This window comes from Capricornis sumatraensis, chromosome 20 (assembly GCF_032405125.1).
Source record: "Capricornis sumatraensis isolate serow.1 chromosome 20, serow.2, whole genome shotgun sequence".
Taxonomy (NCBI): Eukaryota; Metazoa; Chordata; class Mammalia; order Artiodactyla; family Bovidae; genus Capricornis; species Capricornis sumatraensis.
In genome coordinates this window covers 20,053,784-20,069,980 of record NC_091088.1, presented here as the reverse complement: position 1 = coordinate 20,069,980, position 16,197 = coordinate 20,053,784, and the positions used below count along the sequence as shown (strand labels likewise).

Genomic DNA, 16,197 nt, shown 5'->3' with positions numbered 1-16,197 from the left:
AGTCCACAGTATAAAGAGCTGCTGTACATAAAACAATCTCTTAAAAATTCCACTTCCCACCAATCCCGACCTCTTCTGTGATCCTGATCACTGGTGACCAGCAGGCCTGTGGCTGTGACAGTCCTCACTGAAACGAGACCACAGTCCTTGCTTCCCTTCACCTCTGGATCTTAGAACAACACAGACAGCAGACAGTGGCTTCCCAAGCAGGAATCTCCGTTTCCAATGAATTTTTTCCAAAGGGGTGACTGTTAGGCTGGGGGGCCAGTCTCACCATCAACTCAGGCTGTCCTAGCTGAGGTCCTCCTGACCCCCCTCAACATGGCTCAGAGGAAGGAGCTGGGGAGAAACCTGGCTTCACTCTGCTCTGCACTGTCCGCATGGCGGGCAGCGCCCTAAACACCAGCAGTGCCCGGAGTCAAGGCCCATCAGCACTGCTGTGGTCCAGGAGCTGCCCCGCGCAGCAGGGACTTTGCCTCTGCCACTGGCCTGCTGGGTGGTAATGGCCGTGCAATGCCCACGTGCCACCAGTGCGAATAGACTCACCTTGGTGTCCTCCTCATTTCCCTCTGCATGGATAATGTAGGGGGAGCCGTCCTTCTGTGGGTTTTCTGACACAATGCGCACCTCGACGCTGGGCAGTGGGGTCCCCACAGAGCCTGCAAGGGGCGGGAAGGCACAAGTAACAGAGGTGGTCAGTAGGATTCTGGAGAGTGCCCGCATGCGGAGGTGCTGGGAGCTGCCTGACGTCATGCGGGCACACTGGGGTGGGGTGGGGGGAGACCCGCGGACCGTCTCGTGCACAGACAGGAGGATCCCACCTAGGGTCAGGTGCACACCGAGGGGCAAAGCACCAGCAGCCAAGAGCAGAGCCTTAGGTAGAACCACAGAGCAGCAGCTGGGGCTCCAAATGCCCCAGGAGGTCTTCAGGTCACCTTGGTGGTCACCCAGCACCCAGAGCTGGATGCAGGGCACGTCTGCCTCACTGAGCACCTGTCTGGGTAGTCAGGGCCTAGGTGACTGTAATTTGTCTCTGGTGAAGGGCAAGAGTGGAACAGGTGTGGGGCGGGGGCAGTGGGCATCCTCACAGCAGGAGTGATGCAGCTAGCATCCTGGCTCACTTATTAGATCCCTGTAGTTTGCTCAGTGCATTCCTCCACATAGTTACAATCAACTTTTGAACTTGCAAAAGTGAGGGCAGGTGGTGGCCGCGACACTGTAATGAACAACTGAGGCAGGACAGAGCCTCCAGGGCCAGAGGCCTGGTGTCTGAGCCTTCACTTCAAGGTTTCAGGCCCTTTATTTTAACATTTGTCACAGGATAAAAACCCACGTCACGGCAAATAGATGGGGAATCAGTGGAAACAGTGTCAGACTATTTTTCTGGGCTCCAAAATCATTGCAGATGGTAATTGCAGCCCTGAAATTAAAAGATGCTTACTCCTTGGAAGGAAAGTTATGACCAACCTAGACAGCATATTGAAAAGCAGAGACATTACTTTGTCAACAAAGGTCCATCTAGTCAAGGCTATGGTTTTTCCAGTGGTCATGTATGGATGTGAGAGTTGGACTATAAAGAAAGCTGAGCGCAGGAGAACTGATGCTTTTGAACTGTGGTGTTGGAGAAGACTCTTGAGACTCCCTTGGACTGCAAGGAGATCCAACCAGTCCATCCTAAATGAGATCAGTCCTGGGTGTTCATTGGAAGGACTGATGTTGAAGATGAAACTCCAATACTTTGGCCACCTGATGCCAAGACCTGATCCTGGGAAAGATTGAAGGCGGGAGGAGAAGGGGACGATAGAGGATGAGGTTGGATGGCATTACTGACTCAATGGACACGGGTTTGGGTGGACTCCAGGAGTTGGTGATGGACAGGGAGGCCTGGCGTGCTGCAGTCCATGGGGTCGCAAATAGTCGGACACGATTGAGTGATTGAACTGAACTGAAAAACCCCCAGGAAACCCAGTAGGCAAACTCCACGAGCTGCTCAGTATTCTGGGATCCACACTCTTGGGAGAGTCTGTGACCGGGTCTCAGTTTGCTAGATGGTGACGTCTTGTTCATTTCCGCCTGTCTTTTAAGGTTTTAGGGGCCTCCTCCTCTTTTGCTCCCAAAGGTTTTAAAACTGAAGCAAAATCTATATATGATGCAGTTATTTAGTATAAGGCATAGAACTAGTGGCACTTAGCACATTCACCACGTTGTGCAAGCAGCACCCCTATCTAGTTCCAGAACTTTCTGTCAGCCCAGAAAGAAACCTGTCCCACACGATGTTGATGTGTCCCCTCCCACATGCCGTGAACATGACCGGCCTGCCCAGTGTGTGACGCAGCCCCTTCCATTCTGTGTGACAAAGCCCTCCCACGCTGCACGGACGTGGCCCCGCCCACAGTGCGTGATACAACCCCTCTCATCCTATGGGATGTGACTCCTCCCACACTGTTTGGACACGGCCCCTCCCACAACATGGAACGTGACCTCTCCCGCACTGCCTGACACAGCCCCGCCCACAGAGAGGGGCGTGACCCCTCCCACACGGTGTGACCACCCCTCCCACAGAGCGGGGATGCAGCCCCTCCCACAACATGGAGGCGTAGCCCTGTTCTTTGCCTTGTGACGTAGCCCGTCCCACACTGCATGGTCGTGTCCACCAAGGAGCATGCTGGGTGTGGTCAGGGTCACTCCATCCTTCTGCTTCTCTTTAAAATGGGTGTTAGCTGTGTCCGGGTAACTTTGTCTTATGTCCCCTCCTGGCTTCTGGGGCTGGAGGCCGTGCTGCACTGGGTCCTGGGGTGCCTGTTTGGCCGGGCCCAGTAAGTGCTGGCAGCCTCCCGTCAGTGCGTCCAGGTCACCCCCGGGGCCTCACCCGAGGAGGGTGCTGGCGCAGGTCCCTCTGTCCCTGGCCTTTGCCTCTACCCCAAGCGTGCCCCACACCTTCCTGCAGACACCCGAGTGGCCCTGTGCTGCTGAATCCTATCCTGGCCCTGGTCCCAGCTCCCAGCCTGAGCTTGCTCTTGGTCTTGACCGGAGAGTCCCTGCCCACCTCTTGGCCCCTCTCTTACCCCAGACCCGGCTGTCTTTGGTGGCAACAGAGCATGAACACCTGCTCAAGCCTCAGGGTCCTCATCTGTCGGGGGTAAGATCAACTCTGCTTCGGGACTGTTCTGTGCACAGTTCACACCCACCTTGTGACCTAGCAGTTGCATTCTGAGGCATCTGCCCATAAGATGTAAGGACATGTTCACACAGCAGCCTGCACACAAACCTTCACAACAGCTTGACTAGTAACTGTCCAAGACTGGACACAATCCAGTATCCATCGGTGGTGGACAGGTTAGCAAAAGGCAGCCCATGAACACCATAGATGATGCTTGGCACAGGCTGTGTCTCAGACTCGTCCTACCATGTGAGAGAAGACAGACCCCAAAGGCAGGTCCAGAGGCTGAGTCTGTGTGACGGTCCAGGAGATGCACAGCTACAGGGAGTGCAACCAGGGACCTGCTCGCTGGTCAGGGGGGAGGTGCTGACCACAAAGTGGGGAGGCTCTTGAGGTGACTCAGAGTCGTCTACCTGACAGTGATGGTGGACATACTGAGAACTCACAGACCACCCCCCAAGAAGGGTGCCTTTTACTGTCCATGTAAGACAAGTGAATGGACAGACAGAAGTACAGGCACAGAATCACCTTAGATTTATTTCTGAGACTCCTGTGTTTTGGACAAATTGGAGGAGACAGGCCACGAGGGCTGGAAAAGAGCCCAGAACAGAACAGGCTCACGTCTCAGGCTTCGGACTCTGCCCTAAGGTTCCCTCTCAGGGATCCGAGATCTGAAGGCTGTTTGTGTGGAATGCCCTAGAGAAGGAGGGACAGGAAGACCAAAGGGCAGGAGGCCTCCCAGAGCAGCAGGCCATCCAGAGGCACGCAGGTCACCAAGCACAGGTGGGGGCCCTTCCTCCCTTGCCCCCCACACCCACCATCTCCTCTGTTGCCATTGCCCTTGTGTGGCTCAGGGCACCTGGATGGGAGGCTCTGGGCCACAGGTGACCTGGTCTGGAGGACGCAGCACTCAGCCTGGGGGTGCTCTACCAAGCACATGGCTTCCGGGCCACGTGGAATCCAGGGTCACCTGGGAAGGCTCCCCTAACCCAGCAGGGCACCATCGCCTGTAGACTGGTCCACCCAAGGACCCAGAGCAGAGGGAGGACACAGATGGCGGGTGCTGCTCATACCTGGCAGGCGAGCCGCAGTCAGGGGGTTGGACAGGGCCATGCCAATCTCCGTCATCCCGTACCTCTCCAGCAGAGTGTGGCCGGTGATGCCCTTCCATTTCTCCAGCACTGGCAGGGGCAGCGCAGCAGAGCCTGAGACCATCAACCTGCCCAGCACAACCACAGGCATCTCAGTCTCTCAGGAGCATACAGCTGCTTCAGCACAGTGCATGCCATCCTTGTCCTGGGGGCCCCAAAGCAGTGCCTCGTGGGAGGGTGGCACCCTCACAGAGGGCACCAGTTCCACCAAGCATCTTACAGAAGAGGAGCAGAGACCGGTTAAATGGGAGCAGAAGGCCCAGATCAGATATTCATCTCGGGCAGTCGGGAACTCTCTCCAGGAAACCCTTCCTGAGCTCCTTGTAAGAACCAGGAATCAGATACACAGAGGGTGTGAAGTTCACGGCTGTCCGGGCTCTCGGTGCACGTGTCATCAGACCTGTAAAGACCTGCCAAACTAGTCACTTCCGTACCTGCACTCCCAGGTGAACCGAGCAACTACAAACGGAGAGGAGCCGTGGTCTGCAGACTGGTGGCAACATGGAGACCAAACGTGCCACAGATGGGGCCGAAGAGCTAGCATGTCTGTTAGGAAGGGTATCTGTGGGGGGGGTTGGGAGGCTGCTGAGAGCCTGCAGATGTGGGCTCAGATAGGACATTCTCACCCTCATCCTTCAGGCTCCACTGGAAGACGGGTGGGCAGACAGAGATAGACGGACAGAGGGACCCAGAGACAGAACAAAGACACGGATGCAGAACCCAGGCAGCTGTGCTGGGAATACAGGTGTGTTGAGAGAGACGTAGAGACACATTTTAAAGTACAAAGAACACAGTGCTTCCTAAAACTTAGTAGAACTGACTCACTAAAAGTGAGTTACATTTATTGATCTTTAGGACTTTCCAGATGGGAAGGTGGACTATATTCACTGACCTGATTTTTTCTTCACAAACTGCACGCACGAAATCCTGGACATGAGGCTGGGTAAAATGCTTGTCATAATAATCCATCAACTTGCTGTAGATGGTAGGCACTGCCATAAATACATTAATCCGGGGAGCTTCCGAACTTAAGAACTTCTCCCAAACCTAAGAAGAGAAAAGGACGCAGACAGCAAAAAGACTAGAAGACACACCTGCACAGACAGGTGTGTGGGCCTTCAGTTCCAGGAATAGTGCTCTTAACAGAGGACCCCCTTTTCTCAAGTGCCAGAGGGTCTCACTTTCACAGGGTGACAGAAGCTCCTGGCCCTTGTGGAGTCACTGTGCAGCGGACCCTGGCATCTGGTCTGAGGTGGAAGAGGATGGGGGGTGGGGGTGGGCAGGGGATGGGTCCTGGCTCAGGGATTGGCCTCAGATCCACCATCAGGCAAGAGGTGGCACCTCAGACTTTTCCAGCCATGCAGACGAGCGTGGACGCAGCTGGGCAAGGGGCCATGCAGGCTGGAGTGCAGCACAGACCACGCAGGATGGGGGCAGAGGGTGGTACTGTTGTATCCGAAGAAGTCACGTCAATTTTGTATTTTACTCTCTTTGACAGATGTTTCTTGTCTTAATATAGAGATGCTTCAAGTTTTTCAGCTCACACTGGCAAAGTGCTCGTGTGTGCTCACCCTCATTCCCATGGAGCCACTGCGCCAGCACCCGGTCAGGGTGGGACAGGGGTTCAGCACACCCTACACAGACAGCCGCTCCCACAGGCAGCCCCTACCCCGGCTCCTAATCAGACGCTAGTAGCTAGCTCCTCACCCGAGCTACTCCACAGGAAAGGTGTGCCTCTGTAGGAAGAGAACTGTATCGTTCTTTTACAGACAACCTCACCCCTTTATAAAGCCTGTATGAAAAGAAGAAAAGTCAACATGAGCAGACCCTCAGAATACACATGTTGAAATTATGGCAAGGAGTAGAAATTATTAAATAGGTTAAGAAATTTGGAGAAGAGGAATGAATTGGGGGATGATCAAGGATTGCATCAGAGAAGTAGGAATACAAGAGAACCATTATAAGCTGGAAAGTACATTATGCGAAACTAGGAATTCACTGCAAACACTAACAGACTAGACGCAGCAGAGAAAAGACAGAAGTCAGGCACAAGTCAATGGAAATGATCCAAACAGAAATACATACAGGAGAGAAGAGGAAAAAGAAGAGTGTCACCATGTGTAGGACGAGATGACACAGCATGACACGTCAGGAGAGACAGTGTGCTCGGTCAGTAGAGATGCATCCATGTCCACGGATGGGAAGACCCAGTGTTGCTAAGACAGCAGTTCTCCCCAAACCCCAGCACACTCTGATTTGCAGAAATCAACAGGCTGACCCTACAATTTACAGAGAAAGGTAGAGGACTCGGAGGAGTCAAAACAAATGTGGAAAGGAGGGAAGAAAGTGAAGAATGCCCCCAAACTGACTCCAGAGCGCTACATTCAACAGCATGCGACGCTGGTTTAAGGTCAGATACACAGACCATTGGAGCAGACGAGATTCCAGAAACAATCGATACGATGACGGCCAACTGATCTGTGACAGGGGCACCAGATCACTCCAGCAGGACAATCTTTCCGACCAACAGTGCAGAGACAACTGAATATCCACATCCAAAAAGAGGAATTCTAGACCCATTTCTCACCATACCTAAGAATTAACCCAAAGTGAGTCAGAGACCTAAACGTATCAGCTAAAACCATAAAACTTCAAGGAAAAAACGTAGGAGAAAATCTTCATGACTTTTGGTTAGGCGAAGATTTCTTAGGTATGGCAGCAAAAACATGATCTAAGAAATGAAAAAAATGGATAAAATGGATTTCATCAAAAAAATTAAAAGCATGTGTGCTGCAAAAGATGTCATTAAGAAAATGAGAAGACAAGCCAAAATGGGAGAAAATACCTGCAAAACCATCTATGTGATGAGGAACCAGCATCCAGAATAAACAAACTTAAGAAGTCAAACAACCTGACTTTAAAATGGACAAAACATCTGAATAGACAGTTCACCAAAGAAACACAGATGCCAATAAGACCATGAAAAAATGCTCACTATCCTCAGTAATCAGGGAAATGCAAACTTAAACCACAGTGAGATAACGAATGCTGGTGAGAATGGGGGGAGCTGGAGTCCTCACGCACTGTTGGTGAGAACGTGAACACTACCGCCACTCTGGGAAACAGTTTGGCATCACATCTCTAGAAGTAGAAGGGACAGCGAGACACACTAGACGACACCACGGGGACGTACTCCACCAGACCAGACGCTGGGTGGGCCCGATGCAATTACATGGTTCTTACGGGAGGGAGGCAGTGGGAGCTCTGACCACAGAAGGGACGGCGGCCACGAGGACACAGAAGCAGAGGCTAGCGTGATGCAGGTGCCTCCACGATCTGGGAGAAGCAGGAGCAGACCCTGCTGGGGCCTCTAGACAGAATCAGGCCCGAGACACCTGGACCCCAGCTCTGTGAGACCCTTCTGGACTTGGACTTCCAGAACTGACAGAATAACTTGTGCTGCCTGAAGCTCTGACTCGGGATCCCTGGCTCCAGCAGCAACAGGAAACTCCCCGTTGGGTGCCTGCACCCCACCCAGGAGGTGCTGGGCCCATAGGGGCTCAGCCGGCAACACTGAGAGCTCATCCCCAACTTACCAACTGAGCACTGAACTCGGGCAGCATCACACAGGTGGCCCCTACCCAGAGTGGGCACAGCAGCTTGTTGACCACGCCATGGACGTGGTGCAGCGGGAGGACGTGGAGGATCACGTCGTCCTTTGTCCAGGCCCACTTGTGGACCAGCCCCGTCACCTGCAGGACGACAGCACAGCCTCAGGGCAGGAGGGCTGGCCTCCCTAGCCAAGGTGGGGAGAGGGAGACCCGCTGGCCCGCCCTTGGCACATCCCGGGGAGCTGATAACGAAATGGCCTGGCGTCTGACCTGGGGCTGTCTGTCCAGCCACCAACCCTTCTGTTGGAGAGCAGGGCTGCATGCAGTCAGGGGTTTCAGCCAGTTTAAAAGGACCTTAGATTTGGAGTCCCAAGACCTCTGCAGACTCTGGGCAGCTCTCCCCCAAGGCGGTCAGATAATCTACAAGTGCTTCCTGTAGATTCAAGCCCAGGCTTGAATCCAGCTGCCAGTCTGACCCTGCTGATTCCAGCACCTCTTTCTCCCTAGTTCCACCAAAAACTCGTGAGTCACTGCCGAGCCCATACTTGTGCATGCTGCGGTGACTGCCACCCCCCAGAAATACTGGCCCAGAGATGGCCTCTCCTGGGAGACAGGGACAGTCTGTAATCTCGCTTGGCCTGCAGCCAGCCCAACTCGGTTCACGCTGACTTATGGACTGAATTAGCCAGATCTCTGGCCTCCCTCTGGTGGATCTGAGCTTCTATTTCCCACTCCTGCTGTACACGCACATACTTTTTGGAAGCAAGAAGAGTATAAACTACAGATGAATAAAGCAGCTGCGGAGCTTTACAAAGACAGTAACTAAGTATGCAGAGTAATACCTGAGCCGTGGCACGCACCTCCTGCTCTCTTGCTTCCCAAAGAAGCCACGCTTCAAGGTGCTGAGGGCAACATCCTGGTACTCACTCGCAGCTGGTTTCTTTGAAAACCTTCCCCCATGTACAGTGGCCCATCTTGTGCTGGAGGAGCCTGGGGGGCCCATAACCCTGGCACCTTGGCACAGCGCCCCTACATGGCCAGTGGGGCTGGTGGTCCCACGGCCCTGGCCCTACATCTCTGGGTGCTTCCAGCAGGGTGGGGGTGATGGTGAGAGCTGTCACGGGCCTGTGAAGAGAAGGCCACCAGGAAGGCACTTGTCTGGGCATGGCTGTTGCAGGGACTGACCGCAGGGACCCAGCTCACCCCTCCAAGGTGGCGGCCCGGTCACTCACCACAGCCCTGATGTTGTCGTGGGTGCTCAGGACGCCCTTGGGCCTCCCCGTGGTCCCACTGGTGTAGATGATCATGGCGCCCCGGTCTCTCCAGTCCCGCTCCGGCACCAGGCCCTCTTCTGGGTCCTCGGCCACCCCATGGTAGACTGTGGGCGGGAGAGGCAGGAGCGGAACTCCGAGCTTCTGGGCCACTGGGCTTAGGAGCTCCACGTGCTCCGGGCTGGCAAGGACCACGGAGCTGCGCGAGTCCTGGATGAAGTACTCCAGCTGGGCCCGGGGGTGCTTCTTGTAGAGGGGGACGGCCACGCCGCCGCTCATCCACGCGGCCCACTGCGCCACCACGAAGGAGACATCGTTGGAGCACAGGAGAGAGACCCGCTCCTCCCGGAGGTCCCCATCAGCACGAGCGCGGAGCTGGCAGATCTCCCGGGACAGGCGGAGGCTGCGTGAATAGAGGTCCTTGTACGTGTGGTGGCCGTGCTGGTCGACGAGGGCGAGCCTGTCCCCGAAGGCTGGGGCGCGGCTGAAGACCAGGGCACTGCAGTCCGAGCATGCGGCCGGGGCCGTGTGCAGGAGGCCACTCGCTCTACATGTCCAGGGGGCCAGCCGGCAGGAAGCCATGGCCCAGGCCAGGCGCCGGAGGGCCATCCCCACGTGTGGCAATGGCATCGCGGCAGCAGACGCCAGCTGGCGGTACCTGGGAGGGAAAACAGGGCACTGAGGTCACAGCCTGCCCTGGCCTGACTCCCATGGTGGCCAGGAGAGGCGGCCTCACCTCCAGTCGGGGGTCATCCCAAGACAGGAAACACTAACGCCCTCTCGATGCATGCCTTTGGAACTTAAATGGCTTTTAATTTAATCTCATTATGTTAAGGATTTTAAAAACATACAAGATTCTAAAACAATGAACTAAACTAGGTAAGTCAAGGAGAAACAGAGCTACTTACGTCCTTCCACGACATGAACATGGAGACTGAGGATGCACAGGAGGGCTGACTGTGAGGTTACTTGGATTTCTAGCTGTGTGGGGTTGGTGCCTTAACCCCCACCCCAGCCCCCAAACGGTGCTCCCTCGCCCTCAGCAGGGGCCTGGAGGCTCCAGCGAGCCGGATACAGACACAGGGCTCACTTCTGCTCCGGACACTCACCCCGCTGAGGTCACCCAGGAACTTGTCTAAAGCAGAGCAGACCCTCAGAGGCAGCACACTCAACAGTCTGTGCATCTGTTCTTTAAGCTAGAAGAGAACTCCCTCCTTCTCCCCCACAACCTGATAACAAAACAATGACCAACACAGCCAGGAGGAGGGCTGTGACCCGCCACACGCACCTGGAATTCTTTAGACTGCTTCAGAGGACAAAGCCTGGGGGAGGGCTAGCCCGACTCTGTGCCCTGCCCTAGGACCCCACCCACCCTGGGTGGTCAGGGACCTGGGCACACCCTCTCCACACCTCCCCACAACTGGAGCAGTCAGGAACCCACCTGCCACCCAGTACCACTGAAGATGGTTCCCTCCCAGCAATAGGGCAGCCTGCAAGGTCCACAGACCACTGCCTGCCCTGTCTCAAGGCCCACCTCTTCCACCTCGGTGCTCTTGGCCAGAGCAGCATCCCTGACCAGGAGATGATGGGTAGACCAGCTTTCTGAGTTGTTCCCAAAGGATTTTAAAAAATATTTAATTGGCTGCAGTGGGTGTTAGTTGCAGCATGTAGGATCTAATTCCCTGATCAGGGGTTGAACCCAGGCCTCCGACACTGGGAGCGGAGTCTTAGCCACAGGACCACGAGGGAAGTTCTCTTAGAGGATTTTTAACAAGTGTTATTTGACAGCAATACTACACTTTATATATCATGATGTGTTTTCATCTTCAACTGCCTTGTTCAAGAAATAGGGCAACCTTTGGTAACCCTATCTCACCCATGAGAAAATTCCAAGTCGGCCTGTTCCTAAATCAGAGCCCAGAGCCAGCCACAGCCTTTCACCCCCAGCCATCGTTCCCCATCAGCCACCATGCCACACCCCATGTCCTCCTCGTCCATGAGAGCACAAGGAAATGGCCTGATCCTGGCTGCACTGTGGGGGGAAGCATCTCTCTGTGTTTGAGGGACAGAGGACAGGTGCAGGGACCCCAAAGGGCTCTTCTGAATGTCAGAGGCTAAAATGAGCAGGTGGCCCCTCACCCACGGCTCGGTGGCGTGCCCCCACCCCAGCCCCCACACCCTGCCCTGGATTCAGGCATCCCGTTCCTGACAAGCCTCACTGTCTCTGTCACTAACGTGCTCCAGGAGAAAGAGAATGTGTTGTGTTTGGTGTACGTACCAAACAGTTTTGCCCTCTGTTTTTTCATTTAAAACAAGATTACACACAGCACTTTATAATTACCTAACAAAACAAACACAGCCCCCAGCAGTAAAGGCCTGGCCTGAGCCCCTCCCTGTGCAGCCTGCCGGCCACCTGCTCCCCACAGCAGGGGCTCCTGACACAAGGTCTGCCAGCCTCCAGGCCCAGCAGGCAGAAGCCTGGAACGGGGGAGACGCCTGCCCAGCCAGCAGCTGCTCCGGAAGGCTCCAGGCCTCCATCACCATAGCCCCTCCAGGGCACGTGGCCCACGCCCCTTTCAGAGGCAGCGACCAAAAGCCGGAGTGTCTTATGGCTTACCCTCTATGCAGGGTTCAGAGGTGGACTCATAGCCGTTCACACCTCTGGATTTTTGTTACCATAAAGAAACATGACAAGTTCTAAGAAAACAGCTCGGCTGGACCAGAGAAAACAAGAAATGTGACGAACATGTGGGATGTGACAGATTCAGAGAGAAAGTGAGCCACTGAAAAGCAAAGCAGGGGTTCAGTGCTTCCCCTTCTCACTTCTAGCAAATCCTTCTCTATTTGCTTTAAGGGCAGAGAAACGAAAACAAAGGGAAACCGTAAACAGAAAACGTACGGCCTGTTTCTGGGTTATGGCCCGAGGCCTGACTTTTGGTGGTGACAATGCAAGAGAGATGCTTAGGGATGCCTGCTGAAGCGGCAGCATTTTCTGAGGTGCAGAGGAGCAGACAGATGGGCGGCCAGGAGTGGTTGCTGCTCCCACCCATCTACCTACCAGGCCCCACAGGGCGGCACAGGCAGTGTCACACTGCTGCCAGCGAGACCACTGGAGCGGCCTTCCTCTATCACCACAAGGGGCCGAGGGGCGAGCCGCCTGCCTGCTCCCTCTGGGGAATCGGGCTGCACCACCCCAGCGAAAAGCTGGGCTTCTAGGACTTGAACTGGAAAAAAGAGGGCTGAACCCCACTTTCCCTGCCCACCCCCCCACCCCAGCCAGGGCAGGAGGGCTAGCTGACCTCTGACTGCACATGGGGCAGGCGGAAACGGATGCAGTGAGCCAGCAGCCAGAGCACTGTCTCCAAGGAAGACAGAGAGGTGAAGCCACCTGCCCAGGGCCAAAGAGGAGCAGAAAAAGCCGCTCCCAGACCCAGGCCCGGCTGCCCGCAGGCCCTGACCACTCTGCGACACCGTGAGTGGTGAGAAAGGCCTTGGGCGAGGAAGGTCAAGACCATGCTGCGAGCTGCCCCAAGAGATACCACATTAACTGGCCGGCGCCCCCAGCCTAGTGAGGCCTGGGGCCTCGGCTCAGCAATCCCAGTGGACATTCAATAGTCCCTTCAAGATGAAACACAAAAATAGGAAATGCAAGCCCTCTGTTCCTACGGCTGTTTTTCAAATGCGTCCTAAGGAAATAATCAGCGATGTATGTGAAGGTTCACCATGGGTCTTCACTGCAGCATTATTTCTGATACTGAAAAACTAGGGCTGACCTGGGTGATCCGGAAGATCTGAGGGGAGCAGGGCACACACGTGTGTGTGGGGCTGGGCCACAGCCTGACCACACAAGCCCCCTCAGTGAGGCCCAGGGGAGGGACATCCCACCCAGGGACGGGAAGGTGAGCCTCCAGGTGGCAGGTGGCTTTTGTTTTCTTCTTCGTGCTTCTCCACTCTCTGCAGTTTTTATGCAATGAGCATGTATGACTTTTGTGATCAGATTTTAAAAGTCTACCTGTTGGTCAGTCTCTCAGTTGTGTCCAACTCTTTGTGACCCCATGAACTGCAACACTCCAGGCTTCTCTGTCCTGCACCATCTCCTGGAGCTTGCTCAACCTCATGTCCATCAAGTTGGTGATGCCATCCAGCCATCTTGTCCTCTGTCACCCCCTTCTCCTCCTGCCTTCAATCTTTCCCAGCATCAGGGGCTTCGGCTCTTCGCACCAGGTGGCCAAAGTATTGGAGCTTCAGCTTTAGTCCTTCCCGTGAATATTCAGGACTGATTTCCCTTAGGATGGACTGGTTGGATCTCCTTGCTGTCCAAGGGACTCTCAAGAGTCTTCTCCAATGCCACAGTTCAAAAGCATCAATTCTTCAGCGCTCAGCCTTCTTTATGGTCCAACTCTCACATTTATACGTGACTACTGGAAAAACCATAGCTTTGACTATACACACCTTTGATGGCAAAGTAATGTCTCTGCTTTTTAATACACTGTCTAGGTTGGTCATAGCTTTTCTTCCAAGGAGCAAGCATCTTTTAATTTCATGGCTGCAGTCACCATCTGCAGTGATTTTGGAGCCAAAGAAAATAAAAATTTAGTAAATGATGCTTATATTTTAAAATGGAGCTATTTCAACCCCAGCACAAACATTTTGATACATAAAAGAAACAGGAAAATATTAAAATTGTGTTCTGGATGGTGTATCTACAGGGTGTTTGTAATTGTCAATAACTCTTTTAATTTCTCAAAATGACAGAAGCAAATAAAAATGAGACAACGGCCTTCTCTTAATTAAGGCTAGCAGTTCACAGAAGTCTCACATGGAGAATGAAGAAGTCAGTTATCAAGTCAGTTGGAAGACCTGCTACACTGGCGCTCAGAGCACCGCCAGGCAGTATCCAGCAGCAGTGACCTGACCCCAGTGTCCCAGGGCTCGGAGGTGGCGAGATCAGCTGGCTCCGTGCGGAGATGGGTGTTCTGTGGCACAGTGGGGCAGGTGGCTGGAGCTGGGGAGACAGGGAGCCTGTCACATCAGCCTGCAGGGAAGAAAGCTGGGGGAACGTTTAGCTGTGCTCACCCAGGGGTGTTTGTGAAGCAGAGGCTGAGAAGGACCCCTCCTACTCACCCTTGAGCCTCACAACAACAGTGACTTTTACTGTAAATACGGCCCAAGTGGCCTCCAGAGAGGCTGCACTAACTTATTCTCCGGCCAAATGTGTGGGGACAGGGGTCACCCCTTCAGAACAGCTTCATGTGCTCCTGAAGCCACTCATCTTCCAGTCGTTCAATAGAGCTAAAACCTCCAAGGTCATAGTGGTGGTTTAGTTGCTAAGTCGTGCCCGACTCTTGCGACCCCATGGACTATAGCAAGCCAGGCTCTTCCGTCCATGGTCACAGACATGTCCAACCTCATGGGGAGCAGCAAAAAGCACCAGGTCAGGGCAGAGGACTGTGTCCTGAGCAGGTCCAGGTCCAGACAGAGCAGCTGCCTCAGGAAGAGCCCTGCCTCCTAACCACAGGTGCGCTTGGCCATGGGCTGCCCTCACCCACCGGCTGCCCTCACCCACCGTGGTACAGACTGGAGTGATGCTGCCGTGCAACATGGCCAGGAATATTCCGTCTCAGTCAACGACATCACGAGACCACCGTCACGGTGTGCAACAGGAAAGGATCCCAGCCAACAGCACGGAAACCTGAACTGTGGTGAGCCAGACACCTGCTCCTGGGAAGGCCACCCTGTGTTCAGATTCTGCCAGGCAGCTGGAGCCCAGCAGAGACGCAACAGAGGCCACCCGGTGCTCTGACCATCAGGTTCTTGGGTGAGAGCACTGAGGTGCATGGCCCTCTCAGGACACAAGCCCGACACCTGGAAGATGATAACATCTGTCGTGTCCTAACCAGGGTGCTGGTTGACAGCACAGATTTTAGTCAAAACAGACCCAGACTGAAACATTCACTGGTTCTTCTGAGTTTTCCTCACCTGTCTGAGCCTTCAGTTCCTGTGAGAACCCACAGAGGGGGGAGGCTAGTGGACCAGCCATGCTCAGCACCTTGCTCACCATGGAGCCGTGTGACAAAAATTACTCGATAAGAATGATACTTGCATTCAAATGAAGGCGGCTGGTTTCGAAATGAGTAAAATGGCACCTGATGGGTCAGCACCACCTTCCCCCCCTCATCCTCCTTCCTGCTGTCTTGAGGCCTGGGTGGAGGTGTGGGGCAGGAGAGGGGACCACACTCTCCCTCTGGGGTGGAACACTTGTTTCAGCACGCCACCTGCGGTTTGGGAGCTGTTTTCAAAGTTACATTTTTAAGTAACAGACATTCACACTGTATTAAAAAAAAAAAAAAGGAAGAAAATAAATGCTTAAACCAATATCCATATTTGGACATAAAATACCATTTTAAAGATGCCAGCTGGAGCGAAGAAGCTTATGACCCCTAGCCCGTGATTTAATTTGTCTGCTTTGAAGAGTGGATCTTCTGCATGCTGCCCAGCCCCAGCAGGGGCTGAGGAAAGGTCGCTAGACTTGCTGGTCTGTCACGTTTCACATCAGAACCGCCAGGGGCCCTCGGAAGCCCATTGTGGACCTGTGTGCTCCTGGGCTCAGCACCGGTGGCCCCTACCCCCAAATGTCCCTGCCTAGGCCTCCAGACAAACATCGCCGCTCCCCGGGCTGGAAACCTAGACTTCCCAACACGTGATTCCTCTTCCCACCTCTGCGTTGTCATCCTTCCCCTTTTCGGTAAACTCCTAATCATCCTTCAGAGTACCCCTCACTACCACCTCCTCTTTAGTGTAAAAGACTGTATGGGGATGCTTCGAGGAGGATTCCAGCGGCCAACGAGGAAGGAAATGGATCTACTTCCGTCACAACAGAGCAAATTCCCCTCCAACCCTGGCTGAACTTGAAGTCGACTCCCTCCCACATCCTAGGGGCCTGGACGTCGCCTCAGAGCCGAGAAGGCCAGGCAGGGTCCCCACGTGACGCAGCCCTTGCGTGG

The 16,197-nt window shown here is 54.3% G+C and overlaps 1 protein-coding gene across 1 annotated transcript in view; it reads right to left on the bottom strand.

The window, feature by feature from the left end:
• The window catches only part of ACSF3 (acyl-CoA synthetase family member 3), a 43,782-nt gene that overhangs the window by 27,461 nt on the left and 124 nt on the right, over window positions 1-16,197 (bottom strand). Inside the window, exons 2-6 of the mRNA XM_068992723.1 lie at window positions 9,155-9,851; window positions 7,908-8,063; window positions 5,204-5,358; window positions 4,234-4,379; window positions 547-659 (exon numbers count right to left, since the gene is read on the bottom strand). Coding sequence (XP_068848824.1) covers window positions 547-659; window positions 4,234-4,379; window positions 5,204-5,358; window positions 7,908-8,063; window positions 9,155-9,823 — 1,239 coding nt within the window. The 5' untranslated portion in view covers window positions 9,824-9,851. The remainder of the gene's footprint in view (window positions 1-546; window positions 660-4,233; window positions 4,380-5,203; window positions 5,359-7,907; window positions 8,064-9,154; window positions 9,852-16,197) is intronic.